At 37.2% G+C, this 23,628-nt stretch overlaps 1 protein-coding gene across 6 annotated transcripts in view; it reads left to right on the forward strand.

Moving 5' to 3' along the window:
• Positions 1-10,731: 10,731 nt before the first annotated feature.
• Positions 10,732-23,628, forward strand: part of adcyap1r1a (adenylate cyclase activating polypeptide 1a (pituitary) receptor type I) — a 39,265-nt gene continuing 26,368 nt past the window's right edge. For 2 of the 6 annotated variants that reach the window (XM_038281729.1, XM_038281733.1), the window contains exons 1-2: positions 10,733-11,036; positions 19,078-19,224. In XM_038281729.1, the coding sequence (XP_038137657.1) occupies positions 19,183-19,224 (42 nt within the window). In that variant the 5' untranslated portion in view covers positions 10,733-11,036; positions 19,078-19,182. Of the gene's footprint in view, positions 11,037-19,077; positions 19,225-23,628 lie in introns of all 6 variants that reach the window. The other 4 variants (XM_038281731.1, XM_038281734.1, XM_038281730.1 and 1 more) reach the window with 3 other exon arrangements.

Consider the following 23,628-nt stretch of genomic DNA (forward strand, 5'->3'; position numbering starts at 1 on the left):
ACTGTTATTTTAAAACATAAACAGTCTGTTAAAGGAAATGTCTTTGAAAGTCCAGTGAGGACTCTTAGAAGACCACTCAAAATCCTTAATTTGGTCCTCCGGCAAAGTTTTTAAAACAAACTACTTCCCGTTCAACTTCCTGTTGATTGCGGCCCGTGGGCACGAAGGCCTAGGTTGTTTCTCACTATGTGTACTTGCGCATTCTCATGTGCTCATGAAACTTCACCAGCCTCAGCCCCAGCACTGCTCCAATTTGGCAGACAAGGCCCAAGAATGGACTAAGTCCAAAGATGTTGTTTTTGCCCCTCCCTCATTACCTTGCATTCATTAGAGCAGACTTGTCCGTTCTACAGACTGACAGCTGTCCCAGCATGCACCGTGGCAGCAGCAACATCACAAACTTACAGCCTGATATTCTTCTTGCCTGCTAGAAAGAATAATATATTGCCCTATTAATACAGCACATTTTCCAGTTTCAGAATAAGCAATTCGTCGATTGACCATCATTTTATTTTCACCATGTTTTTCTGGGGATATCTTTTTTCACATAGGGCCATACTGTATATACATATATATATATATATATATATATATATATATATATATATATATATATATATTTTTTTTTTTTTTTTTATCCAAGTAGAACATAAACCATCCTCTGTGTCAAGGCTCTCCCTTTTCTTTTGAAACTAAAACCCTTTAGCCCCTGGGGGCATTCAAAAGAGCAAGCTGGTCATCAAATCAGTTAATTGATTAATTCAAATCAAATCAATAAAGTTTACTGTTTGATGCGTAAAACAATCCAAAGATTTCCAGTTTAGTAAAAAAAAAACAAGGTTGCAGTGTCTTTCAGCCCAACCCTTAAGCATTAGAATATCTTTTCTCTGCTTACGATTTTAACAGGGAAATTTTGCGTATCAAATCAATCATTTTTTTCTTTTTTTTTCTGCTAACATGGAATCATCCTGGTAATACCATTTTGTTTTTTTGTTGCAGTGTGGTTTGACATTAATGAAGAATCAGACGGTACAAACTCTCTGAGCCACTGGACAACATGTCTGGATCTGCCTGCCATGGAAACAAGCTCAACTATTGTCCTTAACACTGATATGCTGCAGAAAAAGATCTGACCATTGCTAATTTTGCTGAGATTTTCTTTTTTTTTATATATTAAATGGAACAGTTTTTTATGTCTATGAGGAAGGCCTATTAACAGGTCTAATATTTCCCTGCAGCAACACAGTCATGCGTCACTATAGCTATAAACCCCACCCTTCATACATTTTCATTGGGCTGATGTATTTTCCTATTTCCTGTTTAGATCTTTGTGTTTAACACTTTTTATGGCTCAGAGATTGATAACTGAGCCATCAAAAGTGCAGATGTGCAATCTATCACATGTGTCATGGTGATCTTTAAACACCAGTCTGCATATGGTAACTGCTTCTGAAAACTGAGTTCAATTTGGGGCAGTTTTTAAGTCTGACGATAGTAAGTGAGCTGAATGAGTGAAAACTAAAATTTCTAGACATTTTGGGTGTTTTGTATGTATTTGTTTACATTTTTACATACGTACCATTGTGTGTTGTGTTTACTAATAGACAGAATGTACAATTACAGTGAATTTATAGCAATTTTAAGGATCAAATGTCAGTGATTTAAGCAGGAGTAAATGCCCTTGATGCCACATCCCTGCGACAGACTCTACTACCAAGCGGTCTCTTGCCTGTGGCTTTCAGGCCTCGAAAGGGGAGGCACACCGGATTTCAGCTTAAGCTACGTTGTAGCCATCAGAACCCCTCCGGAGAAGATTCTGTGTTCACTGGCTGACTCAGACTACTTGCTACCTACGATTCACAGGAGCTGAACGTAGTGTCTTGTTTTCCCTGCGGTTAAACCAAGTTGAATGCAGTGTTTTGTGAACCCACTTGCTGAAGCAGATGAGAAACTCTTTAGTTCTGCACCACCCACGGAACAGCCCGGCCCAATTACTGTGTCCCGAGGAGCCGCTAGACGCCGCCGACACGTGCCACACCAGTTCTGCTGCTGCTGAAGAACTGAGCAACCACCGGACCATGACCCATTGGTTCAGCTACTGTTTGCACCTTTGCTGCCACCGTCTGAGCACTTGCTACATGCTATCGACTGCCTTAAGGGGACATCCATGCTGAGGTTGCTGTGAGTGACAAGATTAAGCCCTTCAAAGTGTCCTTCTGATTTTTGCATCAAAATAATTCATGTTTCTTCGAGAGTTCCTGTTGGGTGAACGGACTGTGTTGTTGACCTAAATCGAGGCAGGCTTCTCCGCCAGGATGGAACAAAATTAGCTGAACACTCTGCTTGGGCAAAACATAAGTAGAATAAATATTTTGCATGTGTAAAATGGCTGCTGCCTTATGGTAGCAGCCATTTTGACCTCTAATCTCTGCTTTGTTCCAGCTGGCCCGCCCGGTCATTGTTTGATTTTCACAGTTTAATTGCATTTAATATCTCTTCATCAGGGTTATTCACAATTATCTGCATCTATTTTAACGGGTACTTTGAATGCCTTGAGCCTTAAAACTTCGACATTCAGCAGACTCTTGAACAGACTCATGAAACCCTTTTCCACTTTTTCGTTTGTTTTTATTTTTTTGTGCTTATTTTCAGTAGTACCAAGTGTCTGCATAGTTATTAAATACAATAATACTGTGATTATTAACTAATAAAGGAAGCATTGTATTTTAACCCATGGTCTTTTGTGGTTATTTTATACAGTGAACAATTTATCCCTCATGTCAGATCAACCCTCATTTTGGTTAATATTTGAATGAACAGAGATGATTCTTTTGGTTGGTGATTAATAACAGCCAGATTTAGGGGTACAACTTTAATGAAAAAGACTAAGAACCCATGTGAATACGCAAATTACAGTTATAACCATTCAATAATAATTAATTGGTTTTATCTTTGATTTGAATTACCTATCAATTAACTATTACCTCCAGTTGCAGTTATTTAATATATTCATAATCTTTTGGTAAACCTCCACAACAATACTTTTATTGAATAAGGTTTTTTTGGTAAATTTTCTCAAAAGTCATCTATTTTAGGTGTTCTGTAGCTTCCATTTTCTTTTGTTTCACTCAGTTTATTTTCCATTTCATTTCACTTCACTTCTCAGTAATCGTTTATATCACATTTTTTTTGCATCAGAGACCATAACTGTCAAGTTGAAAATAAGTCAACGGGTGGAGGTGGTGGTAGGACAGGCTGCTAGAAATAACAAAAAAATCTGGACACAATATATTATGTAGAAGAACATGGTTTTATCTCTCTTTTTTAAAAAGCAACATACACAAAACAAGTATTTTTTTCCTCAAGCTGAATAAATGGTTGTAAAATAAAAAAAAATGTGGCTGATAAAAGACAGTTGAAGAAAAAGAAAGATAACAAAAGACATTGAGACAACAAAGCAGATGCAAAAAAAAAGTGCTGAACATGGACAAACAAATCTTTACAACAACCCATCTGCCCGTTATGCTTAATTCTATTGTCCAAAAAGGAGTGGGTAGAAGAAAACATAAAATCCCAGCCATCCTCCATCTTAAATGAACAGTTTGGTCTATTTATTGTAAAAGTTTGTATACTATCTAATGGCATACAAAGCAAAAAAACAAAGGAAAAAAATGCAATGACTTACATTGCAAAATATGTAAACATTGTAGCAAAGGAAATACATAACTAATTGGCCCACCATCAAGTTAATATGCCTATGTAAATGCTTTTAATCATAAATTACTCCTGATACTATATCATCTCTCTTGATTTTCAAATATTGTTGTATACTGGCTGGTGACTTACTATTTCTTGCTCTAAACATGATTCTGTGATGCTGATATCCAACCTTGTAAATGTACAACCTAGTGAATGATTATCAGTTTCAACTGTATCTTACATTTTCCATTATAATATAATTTCAATTTTTCTAGCTCAAATTTCATCATTGAATATCCATCCATCCATTGCAAAGTAGACGAAAAAAGATATCTAAGTTTGAATCTGTTTTACAGATAAAAGCTGACATGTGTTGCATTGGTTGGTAGGCCTCAGTCAGTATACTGTGTGACACTATCACAGTCCGGTTGCTTGGATATCATGTGTGAACATTTGACAGGTGTGAAGATTGTTGTTTGAGTGTTGGCACAAGTTCTGGATTGAGCTAAATTGATTCATCTTTTTTTTTTTTTATCTGGCCTATGTTTTACATCCAGAATAGAATAGAATAGAATAGAATAGAATAGAATAGAATAGAATAGAATAGAATAGAAATTGTTTTTAGTGCAGAAATTCTGGCACAAATTGACAAATGAATGTGTCAGATGCAACCAAAGAGGACTCAAATGCAGGACTCAACTCAGAAAATAATAATTTAATGCGCTACTGCACAATGAGTGGAGTAACTGGCACAAATCTCAAAAAACAAGGCTGGTCAAAAAAAAAAACAAGGAGAGCAACTAGCTTAACTGCTAGTAAAGGTAGAACAAAGGCTGGGATGTTTGACACAAGTGACAAAGACAAACTGGCAAAGAAGTCTGCAGAGGAAGAGGTTTAAATAGGTGAGGCAATCGGCAACAAGACACAGGTGAGCAGTATCAGGAAGGCTGATTAAAGGGGAATCCCAGGAAGTGAAGTTGTCTGAAATGAGAACAGAAATGAGTGAACCAAAATAAAACAAGAAGTTCAAAAAACAACTGAGCCAGACACAAAATTACAAAATGGAAAGAGAGAAACTAATCAGCAGAGCTGCATTTGACAGAATGGAAGCATGCAGTTGCACATAAAAAAGAGACTAGGAGTCAGACCCGTCAAATTAACAATGTAAGAAAAAACTGCATAATTATGAAGAATAGCACACCTGGATTCCAAAATAAATGTTTCATTTAAGAGGAAAAAATAATAGTTCAAGGAACTGTCCTTTGCACAACAAGTATAGTTGTGCAAAAAAAGTATTGAGAAGATACAATACTTTATAATACATAAAACTGCAGAATGTAAACATCTTATTAGGTTGGTTGTTTGAAAACTACAAATAGATTCCCATCTTATCTGACCAAGGCCACGCAAGTTTATTTTCTATAGCACAATTCAGTACATGGATAATTCCAAGTTCCTTATATTAATTAGACCAAGAAGAAAAATAAGAGCAGAGTAAAACTAAATAAAGATAAAAGCATTATAAAGCCAGGTAGTAAAACAAAAATAATAGTTGGACCCAATGGCGTAACGACACAACATTATCTGGGTGGGCCCCAATCTATGCTCTGGATTACCCATAATTTCAAGTCGTAGTGTAAAAAATAAAATACTCACATACATCTTTCTTTTAAGATCTTTATTGCGGTTTGAAACATATTACATGAGTGTATTTTTACCAACCATCTAATGAACTATACGCAGTTATTAACATAGTAATTAAAAGTACAACTGTCTGCTTTGCTATTGGTGTCGTGTTTAAACGGCTCACCATCCTGTTGAAATCTGCCATGTGTTGGGGTATAAATAAGGTCCGGTCAGTCAACACAGTATCAGCTGAGTTTAAGAGGAATTTTTCTCATCATTACATCTGCAAAGAGACGTCTTAGTCCACAATTGCAAAGGGGGCCTCTAGGGGGTCAGTGACCGGGCCCCTAAGAGGTCGGGGGCCCCTAAGCAACTGCAGTCTCAGCTTACCGATATTTACGCCATTGGTTGGACCACAAACTTAAATGTCTTATATCCCACCTGGGTGATGGTGCACTGTTTTGTATATTTATATCAAACACAGCAGCATGCTTGAAAAATAGCAATGGTAAAATTTTTACCAATATAGACATGTTATACACCCTTAGAAAGTTTAGATTCTCCAAAATTCAAATGTCAAGATAATTTTATGGAAACCGTGAGCGCCAATGCATCATTTATAAAGATATATTAAATAAAAAATTCTAAAATAAAGCTCAGACTTCTTACCTTTGAAGCGTTCCAGATCCAATCCAATCTTAGATTTTTTATATTCCATTTGTCCGTAAGAGTCCACAGATTAAAAGTAATCCAGCATATTCGTAATAAGACCATTCCATAATGAGGAAATCTCCATATAAAATCTGTTTTTAACCATCATTAACGTGCTAATTACCATGGCTTAAGCCTTACACAAATATATCCAGTCATTGTTGGGTGTGCTTGTTTTCCTCACCTTCCAGCCTAAAAAGCAAAAAAATTTTTAGATTTGATGCCGAGACAGCCCTCTGAGAATCAAAGTGCTTGGCTCAGCTGCCTTCTGTTCCGCATGACTCCCCTCATATTACTCCCCATAAAGTCTGTCTGCTATTAGGCTCTCTAGCCAATGATATTCAGTGATGGGAGTAACGGCGTTCAAAGTAACGGCGCTACTAACGCCGCTACCTTTTTTAGTAACGAGTAATCAAAATTATTACTCTTACTGTAACTATGACGCAGTTAGAATTGCCGACACCCCGTTACTGCACGTTACTCAGGTCGTACAATTAACCTTTTTTCATGATAGGACTCGTGCGCGGATCATGAGAGAGGGGAGGATGGAGAGTGAGGAGGACTCCAGTGGCAAAACAGCACTTTACAGATGGAAATACTGGTGTTATGTCGAGCTGCGTTTCCCCATCAGATACGGTTTCCCCTGCATCTCCGCACAGCGCGGCGGCACGATTCACCGCGCAAGCGACAGGAAAACGCGCATGCTCGCTAAAGGCGTGTAACAGCCGTCCTGTGCTCGCACCACAGGGGAACTACAGAGAGCGTGAACGATCATTAGCCTATATGGAGAAAGAGAGAAATATGGATGGATGGATGGATGGATGGATGGATGGATGGATGGATGGATGGATGGATGGATGGATGGATGGATGGATGGATGGATGGATGGATGGATGGATGGATGGATGGATGGATGGATGGATGGATGGATGGATATAGCTACATGTTGCAGTATCTATAACAACCCAAACACAGGATTTCAGAATTAGACATCCCCAGTTATTAATTTCATACACTTGCAAAAGTAACACAATAGTTACTTTTACTTCTAACTAGTTACTTTTATTGTGGAGTAACTCAGTTACTAACTCAGTTACTTTTTGGGAGAAGTAACTAGTAACTATAACTAATTACTTTTTCAAAGTAACGTGCCCAACACTGATGATATTACCTTTCAATAAATGCTAAGCATGGCTAATTTGAATAGTGCAGCCCAGATATATAGCCTTGCATAAAGGGCACAGAGCCACATTTGATCCTGGTTCATTGCACACTGTTAGAAAATTAGATGGAAAGTTAGAAAAAAAAAAGAAAATTAGCTTCAAAATTTTTTTGTGGCCATCAAAATGCTCCTGTGTGATTTTTTTGAGTAAAATAGTTGTGTAAAAGCAAAAAGCCCAATTTGGAATAATTAGGCACATTTGGAGATGTTTAGAGACGCTGATGACTCCAGAAGATTAAAGTCCCAAATCTCTTGAATGGTTATACCATGATGTCATTGAAGACCATAATTAGGGCAGTCTCTGTATTGTGGTAGGAATGGAAACCTGTCCAAAAGATATCAAAGCAGCTAGTCATTAAGACATTTAACTGTTTAAACACAACTTTTCAATAATTTCACTGGCGAAGGGGAGGTTCAACATATTCTCATTATGAGTGCGTATGAAATCGTACAAAAGTTATGCACACTATTTCGTACGTTTCTGGACGTTTTTCCTCAAAAAAACCAAATCAGTGCGCATGCGTTGGCAGACAGAAAAAAAGCAGATCCGCGGATGGACGTAAAAATGGGAAAAACAGTGCAATTATCACTTATTCATGTCTCTAACTACGTTGCTTGCTGTTTTATATCTTAGGGTTAGGTGTAGGGTCAGGGTTAGGGCTAATTGTAATTTATATTCTATATTTGTGAATGGTCATATGCGCATGCGCATCTGACGAAAAAAACTTCCAAAACAGACGAAATTACGGTGCATAACTTTTCATACAATTTCACACGCACTCATACTGAGAATAGGTTGGGAGGTTTGAGATGGGCCTGTAGTTCTACAGCGGGCTTGTTGTTTTTAAGGCCTGGGGGAAAACACCCCACATAAAGGATGTGTTTATGATTTGAATCAAATCGGACTCTAAAACAGGTAAAAACCCTCTTAATAAAACCTGCCATTATTTGCTAAGTTTAAAGTTATGATGTATTTTTTATTTTTTTATTCTCCTTCTCATGTATTGAACCCTTCTAATGAAGATCTGTCATTTTTGAGAGATGTAATTGTTTCATATTTTCCTAACAGAATTCGTTGCTCCCAGACTGCAGGTTTGCTGATGGTTCTTGGAGATCTGAACACCAACCAACTCCCTGGTCACCAACTCCAAGAGTCACCCTGTCTGCTTTAACGACTAGGCAATTAGAATTTTCAGTTTTAGTAAATCTTATCAACTATCAACTTGACCTCTTTACTCAAGTAAAAGAGAAAAAGTATGTGCTCCAAAAACTACTAAAAGTATAAAAGTATAAAGTACCCTTTAAAAAAACAGCAGGTGCCACTATATGAATTAAAAGCTCAATTTTTCGACAATTTCAAAAATTTATTTGAGATAGGGCCAAGGATGAGGGAGGTCTGGTTGGTCTCCATCTCCATCTCCCGATGTGCTCTCGCCTGTGTCAGACTTTTCAGATATTTCAACATCTTTTTCTGAATCCGACATTGTAACATGGCATAGACAATTTACATTTTCAGTTTGAAGAACACCTGCTTCAAACTGCACAAATTTGACAAATAGGTAAGCAATGAGTGTTTGCGTTATATGACTCATCCAACTACACTAGTTTTCATTAGATGTGGACGGAGCCAATGATCTGCATTGGATGACGCACATGATGTGAAATAAATATTTATAAACATTCAACCGAAGCCAAGAGTAACAAGTAACCTTTGTTTGTGTGAAAATGTAATGAATAGAAATCAGAAGTAGGATGAAAAATGTGTAATGGAGTAAAGTATAGATCAGTGGCGGCTGGTGAAAAATATTTTTGGTGGGGCTGATATAGCCTAGTGTATGTCTCCAACTAATCCGGAATAAGAATTCAAATAAACAATTGGACAATACATACAATTTAACAGTAATGATTTAATTTACTATATAATAACAGTAACAGTGATGATTTGGGTCACTGTGACGGGGTTCTTTGGCCTCCAAGAATCCAGTCTCAGTCGGGTGACCGGTGTTGGTGATTTATTGAGCTCAAAAACTCAAAACAGGGTGCAAAAGAAACTAAACATGTACAAGATACTCTGGGCCTCAGCCTCCCTCCAGTTACCAGCAATGTAACAAAGAAACAGAAAACAAAAATTGCCGCTTTTCTTCCCACAGCCCTCATTAAATAGTTTAAGCCCCTACAGGCTCTCTTATTTCTGATTTCTTCTCATTAATCAGTTTTGTCCATATATTACCTCCACAAACAATTGATGTACAAAAACAAATAATTTTTACAACTTAATTCTTTTACACAGATTCATTGACTTATTCAATTACACCAAACTGGGTTTGAACCCAGCAAAGACGCAGCCAGACTGAAGATGACAAGTCCCCGTAGCATAAACACGTACACACCCACACGCACACACACGGCTAACCCCACTGAAATATTAAGTGTGCACCCTCAATACGCCAGCAGGTAACCAGGAACAGCTTGTGTGTTTTAAGTTCATGGAGCTACTGGTCTCAGCGCGAGTGTATTGGTCCTCACAAACACAGTATAACAAGAATGTGTGTGTGGTGCGCAAAGTTAGAGAGGTTGTTTTAAGCGACGAGGTGGATTCGTCACAGTCACAATAACCATGACATGAAATGTTCATATCCTACAACAGGGATATTCTTCTGGCAAACGGGTAGATAAATAAGGATCTCACCGAATTTGGTGGAAGCTGCATCTCGCTCGTTACATTCGCCATCTTCCCTCTAACTGTCTGCACCTGCGCTTGGGTTCAGAAGCCTGTTAAAGCGCAGTATTTTCAGCGCCCCAATACCATAAAGTTCCGAGACGCTGATTGGCCATTAAATTCACCTAGCAATAGTACATGATTCACAGATTCTCTGCAAATGTGGGTCAGTCTGATCAGCGCCCCCAGAACAGAGACAGTAGGAGTCTGTCTGTGGAAATCCACAAATTAATGACAGTAGATAGGGAAATGTAGTTTATATAATTTGTTTTGCTTATAGGTACACAGTCTAGAGAGTAAAACTGACATTTATGAGTTAATTTCTAAAAATATATTTACGTTTCTCTCTTCTTATCAGGGAGGGCGGTGCCCCAGCGCCCCCTATGGGCCGGCCGCCACTGGTATAGATACCTAAAAAGTGTACTTAAGTACAGTAACAAAGTATTTATACTTCATTACTTGACACCTCTGGCCTGCTCTAAGTGTTCAGAATGGATGTAGATCAGAGCTGCTCTGAGGCTCTGCTTTGGTCTGCTGTCCGTGGTGCTTAAAACAAACCCACGGTCAAAGCTTTAGGAGGACAGACTAAAGTATGAAAAAACATGCAGGTCTGTGTGACCCACAATCACTGTTTATCATATTATCCTTGTAAATGTGCAAAGCATCGAATGTGAGAGCTTGACGAGCAGTTTTACGTTTTAGAAAAAAGTCCCACGTGCTGAATGTTAATAGAAAGACGATGCTTTCAGCTCTCCAGTCTTCTCCCACCGCTGGCTCCCGTCATTTGTACGCATAGCATTCTCGGTTTGTTACCACCGTGTCTGATGAGGTGCGAACCCCGAAGGAACGTTCACCCTTCTGTTTTCCTTTCCTTTCCTCCTCCTCCTCCTCCTCCTCTTCCTCATCTTCCTCCTCGTCGTCGAGCTGCCGCAGCAGCTGCAGACGCGGTGAGTGGGTCCTGCAGCAGCAGCCGCAGCAGGACGCAGTGATACCTGACTCCGGACTAAAAACCCGCAAATACCTATGGCTTCCTGTGGAGATATTTCAGCATGTGATTTGGTAAGTTGCTTTTTCCCCCCGATTTTTTTTTTAAAACGGCAGCTGAAACTAATAAAGCATTCAGATCCCACATGTATCTTGGTGATATTGCAAGAACATGCACAGAATTAATTTGATTAAGTGGGCAGCATATATATATGTATATATATATATATATATATATATATATATATATATATATATATATATATATATATATATATATATATATATATATATATATATATATATATATATATATATATATATATATATATTTTAAGTGAAGGTCATCCAGAAGCATTATATATTCAACATCTACTATATAAAAAACGGGGCAGGGCAAAATTAGCCTATTGATTTTGCAGCACTGAGGGGAAAAAACATTTGTCTCACATTGATTGTAATTAAGGCTGTTTTGTTCTGACACACATCTGACATTGTTGTCATTTAAAAGCTGGTCTGTCTTAGGTTGCTTAATCACCGTCATTTCTGGAAAGGATAACTGTAATGATAATAATCTTCATCAAGGAATCAGATAGAAAGGCTGCATTATTTGCGTGGAGACATGCAGTACACGTTTACAGCACTGCATCTGAGTTAATTGGAGGCATTCTTCTGGATTAGGTTAGGATAGAAATGAAATGTTCATGCATTAAGGAGGAGCCCTGTAGGGTGACACAGTTGTTTAAAATTATAGTTATAGTTGACACAGAGACTGCCAATGATTATTCCTCTGTCCGTCTGCATCAGCTTTAGTAAATGGACACAGTACATGGTCAGGGTTATCTTTTCTTAGACTGGATTTGTTTTTCTTCTTGCAAATCTCAATCTCAACATGTGTTTTAGTTTACTTACTTACTGGAATTGCAGCATTGTGTAAAGCTTCACATATTTCCATTGGACTCACACGTTTTCAGCTATGAGAAAAGCAAATGCTCTTTGTTGCCCTCAGGATCATTTCATGTTCTGTCCAACAGCTGTTTCCTGCTTTGGAGCTCTGTTAATCCCAAACACATATGCTTTATTTTAACTTAACCCAATTTTAATGCTGTGAGAACCTCCTGGTTTGATGTATTGCAAGAAGAGCAGCAAAACCTCCTAAGCACATGTATGGTTCTGTTTGTTTTGTTTTCTTTCATTTGGTTTCACTGTTCAGATTTCTGCGGTTTGCCCCCACAGCACTGTCTGATATATGACTTGATGAAGCTTCTGAGAGATGCTGTAGAAGTGACTGGATTCAGTGACAGAGGGAAAGGACACAGGAAAATAAGACTGTGTGTGTGTCTGAGAACATGTGTTTTTATTCTAGTGCTTGTTTTAAAGTGTTTTGATTTTTGTGAACAACAGTATTACTAGGAAGCTTTTGGGTTGTGTAAGAATGAGCTGATTTTTAATTCTGTTTACATTTAGTAAAAATGCAACAATCACTTAAAGAAATTTAAGATGCCCATCACACACATTACTTTTCTTGGGTTTTAATTGTGCAAAAAATACACAACCTAAAATGAATAATACTACAAACTGGAATTGAATGATATTATGACCTTACTGACTGATATATAAGGCACTGTTTTGCGACAAACAAGGGAGAATTAAAACCACCACTAGGTTACGTTCAACCAAGTGAAGCATAAATCTGTTACGGAAGAGATGCTGAAGTAAATATGTCAGTGGTGTTAATGTTGTTGTTTATTTATTTCAGAAAAATACCAATCTGCTGTTTGAAATGACTACACAGGACAGGAGGCCAGAAAAGATGGAAAATAGAAGGAAAACACATATAGGCCTAATTTCCAATAAGCATCTCTAATACAATTGATGTTATATTTACATTTGATTTCAAGCTATGAGTGCATTAGAGCTGCGATGTTGAGATGCTATATTAGTACACAAAAATGCTTTTGCCAAATAATCGTTGCTAATACAGCTTGAATTTCAAAGCAAGGTGTCTAATAATTAGAAATCTACCAACCTATTATTCAGAGATTGGAATTATCACTATGGATAAATATATAATATATATTCTTTGCTCAAATAACCCTGTCATTTTGGTTTTCTAAACACATTTGCCATCGGCATCCTCATTCACTGTCCGTACTTTTCATTTAGCAAAAACCTACGCATTTTGGCTAAATATGCTTTGATGCGTGAATTCAGTTGTGTATTTCATTCATTTACTGTTGAATGTAAAATACAGATCTCTATGAAGTGGCCTGTAAAACAATATTTATGCTGCAGTTCTTTGGGGAAAAAAAGATCTGAATTAGTCACTCTTAATCTGAAAGAAAATATGTTGCTTTTTATAGTCTAGTGGGGATTCCGGATGATCCGTCCCAAACCAAGTATACTGTCTGTCTGTCTGTCTGGGTAAAAGTCATAGTAACCTTTTCTTTAAAGTGCAAAATGTGGTGTTTACTGTATTAAAAAGGAGCATCCACTGGAGATGCCGGGAAGGGTGTGTGTGTGTTTATGTGTGGATTCCTGCGGACGATGAGTCAGCTGTGACAGGGTCTGATAACTCAGTCACTTTTTTTTTTTCGTTGTTTTTTAAAAAAAAAAGCAACATCTGGAGGAAAATGTAGGCTATAGGTCCAGAACCAGTGCGTAATGTATTAAGAATGTCTTGATTAAACGGACATTATTACATTCATGAAATTGAATGGCTGCTCAATGAGATCAATGCAGAAAGATATCATAAAATACAAAAACAAGACGAAAATGTATTACTTTAAGAGTTTTTTCTATTCTGTCTGTTTCAAATTCTTCTGGTTTATTTTTAATAACTTTAAAGCTTTTATTCAGGAAAACAGTGTGCAAAATGAAACAGTTATCACAATTAATGTAATACATCTGTGTCCACCCATGCCTTTTTATCATGCAAGATTTAAAATTATGACAAAGATAGTTCATTATTTTTTCAGGTGATCCATATTAAAGTTTAAGTAAAGCAGGGTTTTAAATAAATACAGGCCAATGCTTAAAGAATAATACAGTATATGTTATAAAAATGAACGAATGAATAGAGAACTATATTTAAAACAATCCAATAAAAAATTACAAATATAACACATGCAAACAATATGTATAATTAATAACACATAAAAATACCTTATACAGGTGCTGGTCATAAAATTAGAATATCATGAAAAAGTAGATTGATTTCAGTAATTCCATTTAAAAAGTGAAACTTGTATATTATATTCATACATTACATACAAACTCATATATTTCAGATGTTTATTTTGTTTAATTTTGATGATTACAAATGACAACAAATGAAAATCTCAAATTCATCATATCAGAAAATTAGAATATTGTGAAAAGGTTCAAAATTGATGGCCCCTGGTGCCACACTCTAATCAGCTAATTAACTCAAACCACCTGCAAAAGCCTTTAAATGGTCTTTCAGTCTAGTTCTATAGGCTACACAATCATGGGGAAGACTGCTGACTTGACAGTTGTCCAAAAGACGACCATCGACACCTTGCACAAGGAGGGCAAGACACAAAAGGTCATCGCTAAAGAGGCTGGCTGTTCACAGAGCTCAGTGTCCAAGCATATTAATAGAGAGGCGAAGGGAAGGAAAAGATGTGGTTGAAAAAAGTGTACAAGCAAGAGAGATAACCGCACCCTGGAGAGGATTGTGAAACAAAACCCATTCAAAAATGTGGGGGAGATTCACAAAGAGTGGACTGCAGCTGGAGTGAGTGCTTCAAGAACCACCACACACAGACGTATGAAAGACATGGGTTTCTGCTGTCGCATTCCTTGTGTCAAGCCACTCTTGAACCACAGACAGCGTCAGAAGCGTCTTGCCTGGGCTAAAGAGAAACAGGACTGGACTGCTGGTGAGTGGTCCAAAGTCATGTTCTCTGATGAAAGTAAATTTTGCATTTCCTTTGGAAATCAAGGTCCCAGAGTCTGGAGGAAAAGAAGAGAGGCACTTCATCCACGTTGCTTGAAGTCCAGTGTAAAGTTTCCACAGTCAGTGATGGTTTGGGGTGCCATGTCATCTGCTGGTGTTGGTCCATTGTGTTTTCTGAGGTCCAGGGTCAACGCAGCCACATACCAGGAAGTTTTAGAGCACTTCATGCTTCCTGCAGCTGACCAACTTTTTGGAGATGCAGATTTCATTTTCCAACAGGACTTGGCACCTGCACACAGTGCCAAAGCTACCAGTACCTGGTTGAAGGACCATGGTATCCCTGTTTTTAATTGGCCAGCAAACTCTCCTGACCTTAACCCCATAGAAAATCTATGGGGTATTGTGAAGAAGAAGATGCAATACACCAGACCCAACAATTCAGAAGAGCTAAAAGCCACTATTAGAGCAACCTGGGCTATCATAACACCTGAGCAGTGCCACAGACTGATCGACTCCATGCCACGCCGCATTGCTGCAGTAATACAGGCCAAAGGAGGCCCAACTAAATACTGAGTGCTGTACATGCTCATACTTTTCATGTTCATACTTTTCAGTTGGCCAACATTTCTATAAATCCTTTGTTTTTATTGGTCTTCAGTAATATTCTAATTTTCTGATATGATGAATTTGAGATTTTCATTTGTTGTCATTTGTAATCATCAAAATTAAACAAAATAAACATCTGAAATATATGAGTTTGTATGTAATGTATGAATATAATATACAAGTTTCACTTTTTAAATGGAATTACTGAAATCAATCTACTTTTTCATGATATTCTAATTTTATGACCAGCACCTGTATGTATGACTTAATGCTAATACCTGAAAGGGTTAGAAGTTAAAATTATTTAATCATACTCCTTCACCTTCCTATAGTTCTGAACATTAACAATATTCCTGATTTCTTCTTAGCTTGAAGTCCATTAAGTGAGTAAATATTTAGTTTATGTACATGCAGTATAAACTAGGGCATTCATTAACTCTGGCTCCATTCATCCCTCCTTTTTTTACAGGACCCCAAAATACTTGAACTCCTCCATTTGAGGCAGAAATATATATACTGTATGGATATATATATATATATATATATATATATATATATATATATATATATATATATATATATATATATATATATATATATATATATATATATATATATATATCTATATATATATATATATAGATATATATATATCCTTTTGGACCTGATCTGTTTCACAGAAAAGTATAATTAGATGCAATCATTTCCTCATTTCATAATTTACAAAGCAATACGTTATCGCGGAATTAAATAAAAAAATACATACAATGCTGCACCACAATTTTGTAAACATTCTACCAAAATAAGCATCAGCATAATGAATAAGCCTAATTAGTCAAAAAAGATTTATGCTGTTTGCTGCAAAAGTATCAATAACATTCCAACTTTTTTTATTTATTTATTACAGTGCAACTGCAAATTTCAATACATTTCATTGTGTTTCTAATTTGATTTAAATACAATTTAGTTCTGATTCCTTAAGTTTCTATTTAGTAAAAAGATTCTGAGTTTATGCATTTTAATTTCACTATACGGTGTATCCAGAAAGTATTTATGACAGCACATTTTCCACATATAGCTCTGCAACAGCCCTTTTTCAGAATTAATCTAAATTCATCTCTTCTCTTGATTTTTTAACACACAATACTGCATTGTGAAAATATGAATTAGTTTTTTTTTTTAGTCAGAAATGTGATACATATTTGTTGCATATAGAAAACTAAGAAATCACTCTTAGTTATTTATAACCTTGCTTAATATTTTGCCGATTCATATTTAAGAACAATTGTAGTTTCAAGTCTTTCTGTGTCTTTTTTATCCACTCTCAATTAGGTTTATTTATATAGCACCAATTCAGCTTTAAGCACCCATTCTTCTTTGTAGTACATCTCAAGCTCCATCAGATGGTGGATGCCTGTTTATAGCCATTTTCAGACTTCTCTTGATGTGTTCAATTGGATTAAAATTTGGTCTCTAGTTTGAAAACTCCATGACATTCACAGGGGAGTTCTAAAGCCACTCCAATAAGGTCTTTGCTGTTTCTTTTGAGTCGCTGCACCAGGTTACTCGGGGACAAGTTTTCAACCATGATGTCTCTGTACATGACTACTGTACATTTATCTTTCCCTCAAACATTCCCCTCAGCATGATATTGCCACCATATGCATCACTGAGGGGATTTTTTTTGTTTGTGTTTGTGTGTCTGGTTTGATGGTTTTCCTCCTAATATGCCTGCCCTGGCTTTCACCTCAAGCTTTCTATCTTTGTCTCATCCGACCAGATCATTTATTTCTCATGGTCTGAGAGTCCTTTGGTTGCCTTTTGGCAAACTTCAGACAGGCTGCCTTTGATTGTGCATTTTATTGAGAGGTGTCTTTTATCTATCTCAGCCAATAAAAAAAAATAAAATGAAACAGAAGGCTTCATGAAAAACCAAAACAACTTACTCTTGTACTACTCTTGCTTTTACTCTTTTAAAGATAAGATGGTGGATTCTGAGAGAACAGATTTGATAGCATAGCAGCAGCTATACATGCTCCTCCTGTGCGGTTATATTTGTTTGGTTCAGCTCTGCATTTCTTGCATCTTGACAGCTATATGTCCCACTGAGGCAGGAGCGGTACAAGATGAATTTTCATGTGTTTATGAATGCATTCATACTGCAAGAAGTTAGCTTCAAGGGAAGATGAGCCTTCATCTGGCCACACTACCAAACAGGCTGGATTAGTGGATTCGCTGTAGAGACTGTTGTCCCTCTGGAAGGTTCTCATCTTTCCACAAAGGAAAACTGGGGCTCTGACAGAGTGACCATGGGGTTTTTGGTCAACACTCTGATTAGAGCCCTTCTCTGCTGATTGCTTAGTTCAGACATTTGGCCAGCTAGGACTTGGCCTTGTGGTTTAAAACATCTTTCATTTACAAATGCTGAAGGCCTCAGTGCTTATTGGGATCTACCAACCAACAGAAATTTTATCTGCATACATTTCCTGATTTGTACCTCATTACAATCTTTTCTCTGAGGTCCAGAGACAATTCCTTCGATTTTATACATGGTGTTATTGTACCTTCAATAAATAAATATAAGGTTTATCTTTTGAATCATTTGAATTGATCATAAATGGACATCATTTGAGCTGTAAAAATTTCTGAGTGAATGATCTGTGAAAACAGTATGCATCTCAGCTGAATTTTGAGTTTACTTAATTCTGATTTCATAGTTCTATATTTGTAATAAATTTGCAACAATAGAAAAAAAGAAAACATTTGCACATATTCATAATGATGTATTGTGTTTAGAATTTTGAGAAAGCAGACGGATGTATTACCATGTGGAAAATGGCTATAACAAAAATGAACATAGAAAAAGTGCAGCGAAAGGGAATACTCGGAAGGTACTGAAAAGCTGATAAAGACATACTGCAAGGAGTTAATATTGTATTCATAATGACATGCAGTTTGGTCATTTTTCCCTCTATCTCACAATAATGCTCTGCTTTCTCAAAATGTATGAAAAAATGAAAAACAAAACAGCTTAAAATGACACAAATTATTGTAACAATAATTTTACATTACACAGTGAATTTATATTTTAAGTAATATTTTCCCTCAAAGAAAATGACAGGTTTCATTCATTCACAAATAATAATTTAGCCTGTTGAATGTTGGAGCTCCTGTCAGGGAAAAATAACCATCCATCCATTTTCCATCACACTTATCCCAAGCTGGGTCGTTAGGGGTGCTGGTGCCTATCTCTAGCTGTCTACGGGGCAAGAGGCGGGGCACACCCTGGACAGGTCGCCAGTCCATCGCAGGGCAACACAGAGACACACATTGTTGCAACAGTGTTACAAACAACCATTCACACAAACACACACTCACAAAGAATTTAGAGAAGCCAATTAACCTAAAAGTCATAACTTTTTAAAAGTCTTAAATAACTTCAAATGTTTAGATATTTGGACAACTCCAGTGAGACACGCTGATTTCATCCAGTGGGGCTTAAAGATATCCTTGCATTCAAATATGTTCAATTTTAACCCTTTACAGGAAAGACATTACTCTTATTCTTCTCTTTTTTGTGTGTTTCAGAGCCATTAATGCTGTTGTGACTCCAAGAACAAGATTTCAGTAAACAACAATTCACATATACAGATCCTGTCAAGCCATTTGGACACAAGCTCTTCACCAGGCACAATGAGAGGCTACCTGCTCACTGCAATTTTCTTTATGCCCTTGGTGAGTCATTTATCTACATGTTCTGAATATGTGGGACAAATTTTAGTCATATAGGATTTAAAGTGTAATATTTGTATATCTGCATCCTCAGTCTCCAATGTCAGTTGTAATTTAAGTTCACCTTTTGGCTTTTTTACTAAGTATGCCTGTATACATGTATTCATTATGGTTGCAGAAAAATCCCCACCTACAGCACCAGCATACACTACAGGTCCAGGATCATCTTCATGTTAATCTGGATGCCTTCCTCTTAGAACAATAACAGATGGCCAGGCTGACCAGAGAGCTGTAAATCCAACTGCTGTGACTCATAGTTATTAGCACTTCTGTTGCAATTAAAAGGGCTGATAGAGCTTTGCAAAAGAATCATAGTAAGTGCCCTGGTACAACACAGCTTTAAAAGATGTATCAGTCACATTTCTTCTTATTTTAACAGATTAAAAAAAGACAACTAAAATCCAATACCTAATTAACAAAGTTGTTAGATATTATTCTCCTAAGGGCCTGATCGTCGAAAAGTTTGCATAAGTAAAAACGTACCAACTTCTTTGCACACATAAAGCTGATCTACCAACCAGGGGTAAAAATACATTAAATGTGTAAAATCAGTGGGCAACAAGAGCACATACTGGATAAAGGACATGCCATATTTTCCAGTTACAAAGTTATTTATCAAACCTGAAACAGATAGCAGTATTGGTGCAATGACAGACAGGTAAAGTCTGTGCAAAAATGATAATAATTGGGCATTGGCTACTATGAAATTCTCATGGTATGATAACCTTAAGAACAAATTTTAGGGGGATCAAGGGTTTGTTCTGTTTAAATCCAAATTGCCTGCATTCACAGTAAATTCCACAATGTTAAATATACTGCTTCAAAGTTCATTGAATCTTATAGAGTATTCGGAACAAACACAAAGATATACACTATGTAGGGAGTTAATTTAACACTAACTCAGATTGGGACCAAATGCTCTCTGATTGGTGTTAAATTTTTACTTTAACACTGCAAAGTTTACTGTCTGTAAACAGACACAGCTGTGTCTTGTATTTTTATTGTTGGGTTTAAGTCAACAAGTATATGCGTTTTTAAAATGATACAGAAAAAATACATTGGTCTAATTGATGTACAGCTTGAGGTGGATTCTAGGTGGATTCTACTTTTTGCGCTGCATACATTTTTTTGTGTTGTGAAAATGCAGCCTAGAGAGAACTTTGGTTGTACTGTATCTTTCTGCAAAGCACTTAGTGACCCTTTGAAAGGTATATACTGTAAATACTATATATATATATATATATATATATATATATATATATATATATATATATATATATACATACACTCACCGGCCACTTTATTAGGTACACCTGTCCAACTGCTCGTTAACACTTAATTTCTAAGCAGCCAATCACATGGCGGCAACTCAGTGCATTGAGGTATGTAGACATGGTCAAGACAATCTCCTGCAGTTCAAACCGAGCATCAATATGGGGAAGAAAGGTGATTTGAGTGACTTTGAACGTGGCATGATTGTTGGTGCCAGAAGGGCTGGTCTGAGTATTTCAGAAACTGCTGATCTACTGGGATTTTCACACACAACCATCTCTAGGGTTTACAGAGAATGGTCCGAAAAAGAAAAAACATCCAGTGAGCGGCAGTTCTGTGGGCGGAAATGCCTTGTTGATGCCAGAGGTCAGAGGAGAATGGCCAGACTGGTTCGAGCTGATAGAAGGGCAACAGTGACTCAAATAACCACCCGTTACAATCAAGGTGGGCAGAAGAGCATCTCTGAACGCACAGTACGTCGAACTTTAAGGCAGATGGGCTACAGCAGCAGAAGACCACACCGGGTGCCACTCCTTTCAGCTAAGAACAGGAAACTGAGGCTACAATTTGCACAAGCTCATCGAAATTGGACAATAGAAGTTTGGAAAAACGTTGCCTGGTCTGATGAGTCTCGATTTCTGCTGCGACATTCAGATGGTAGGGTCAGAATTTGGCGTCTACAACATGAAAGCATGGATCCATCCTGCCTTGTATCAACGGTTCAGGCTGGTGGTGGTGGTGTCATGGTGTGGGGAATATTTTCTTGGCACTCTTTGGGCCCCTTGGTACCAATTGAGCATCGTTGCAACGCCACAGCCTACCTGAGTATTGTTGCTGACCATGTCCATCCCTTTATGACCACAATGTACCCAACTTCTGATGGCTACTTTCAGCAGGATAATGCGCCATGTCATAAAGCTGGAATAATCTCAGACTGGTTTCTTGAACCTGACAATGAGTTCACTGTACTCAAATGGCCTCCACAGTCACCAGATCTAAATCTAATAGAGCATCTTTGGGATGTGGTGGAACGGGAGATTCGCATCATGGATGTGCAGCCGACAAATCTGTCGGCAACTGTGTGATGCCAACATGTCAATATGGACCAAACTCCCTGAGGAATGCTTCCAGCACCTTGTTGAATCTATGTCACGAAGAATTGAGGCAGTTCTGAAGGCAAAAGGGGGTCCAACCCGTTACTAGCATGGGGTACCTAATAAAGTGGCCGGTAAGAGTATATATATAGAGAGAGACAGAGAGAGAGAGAGAGAGAGAGAGAGAGAGAGAGATACATCTGTACATATATATATTGATATATGGATATATATAGATATACATCTATATATATATATCTATATATATATAGATATATATATAGATATATATATATATAAAAAAAAAACTGTTTTCTCACCCCTCGTGGGGTGGTACGTGTCATCCTCAAGCTCGGGTCCTCTACCAGAGGCCTGGGAGTTTGAGGGTTCTGCGCAGTATCTTAGCTGTTCCTAGGACTGCGCTCTTCTGGACAGAGACCTCTGATGTTTTACCTGGAATCTGCTGTAGCCACTCTCCCAGTTTGGGGGTCACAGCCCCCAGTGCTCCAATTACCACTGGCACCACTGCTGCTCTTACTATATATATATATATATATATCTACTGTATATATATATATATATATATATATATATATATATACAGTATATATATAGATATATAGATATATATATATATAAATATCACATGATGTGCTTGTTATGTGTCTGGACTTGTCATGGCAGTCGATTTGGTGGTCTGCAACATCAAATGAGAATTTTATTATCTGCTTTGCACACTGCTGTGGGAGTCACTGAGCTCTCAGGTCCTAGAAAATAGCCTTGGGAGAGAAGCAGTGTGTTCTGCTGCTGCAGAATAGAAGGCTTATCTGGGCAGTCATCTGTTTCAGAGAGAAGAAATAATTAGAACCAGAGAATAGGAAGCTCACATGAAAACTCATTTCATTGATCTCAGATCCCTTCAGTATTGCTATGGTGACTGGTTAAGGTGGATATCTGGAGAATTAGCATAATGTTCTTCAGCTATTCTATATTTTTTCTTTCTTTTTTTTTTCCTTTTGCGGTTTTATTGATTTTTTTTTTTTGTATTTCTGTTGTGCTATTATTTGGACATCCCTTTTTCTTAAAAGGGAATGGGCATAAAACATTTACAAATTTTAAATTTAAGTTTATAAAGTTTTTAAGTTAAATATTTTTTAAATATATTAATTACATATGTATGAATATAAATATATGTAAAGTTACCAAATAATTTTAGACAAATAATACATTAAAGCCACATCCTAAATATAATCATCCACCACCGCCCTGTGTCATTTAGGAGTCTTCTTGCTGCCACACACATGACTTAAATAATCAGCCATCTGCAACACTTGAAGGCTGCTGAGGAGTGTATGTATTCAGAGACATCTAAAACATGCAGGGCAGTATAAACTGAGGACAAGGATTGAGAAGCAGCTTTTAGGATTTTAGGAAGCAGCTTACTACACACACAAATCCAAGCTTTACATCTGCAGCAAGAAAGCTTTAAGATGTTAAATAATATCCAGTAATCAAAACCATATACTGTAGTGTGCACCTAAGCACACACACACACACACATATTGCTCTTTTAGATGTAAACTAATCTCAGTTTTAATCTGGACACACTATCCCCAGTGTTGGAAGAATTATTCTGTAGGAATGCTTCTCTTCAGCAGGGCCAGATTGTGGAACTAAATACAGGACAATGCTGAATAGAGACCTGTTAAGGAAGCCAAACGAGTAGAAGAGGAAAAAGAAGGAAGTGTCAATGCCTCCTCTTAAATATTTACCTCACTAGAGTGAAACACGCTGCCCTGGCAATTTGTAAAATTTTGTGTGCTGAAAGCCCTTAAAAGAAAGTAAAGAACTCAATTTTACTCGCACCCCCCCCAATGCTTCTGTGTTTTCGTCTGAGAGGGTGAAGAAGACGAATCCTTGTTTGCACATGCACACTGAGTGATTTGCCCATGACCAGCTTACTATGGCCGAATGAATTTCA

Source organism: Cyprinodon tularosa, unplaced genomic scaffold, assembly GCF_016077235.1.
Source record: "Cyprinodon tularosa strain WSP-4 unplaced genomic scaffold, ASM1607723v1 ctg174, whole genome shotgun sequence".
Classification (NCBI taxonomy): domain Eukaryota; kingdom Metazoa; phylum Chordata; class Actinopteri; order Cyprinodontiformes; family Cyprinodontidae; genus Cyprinodon; species Cyprinodon tularosa.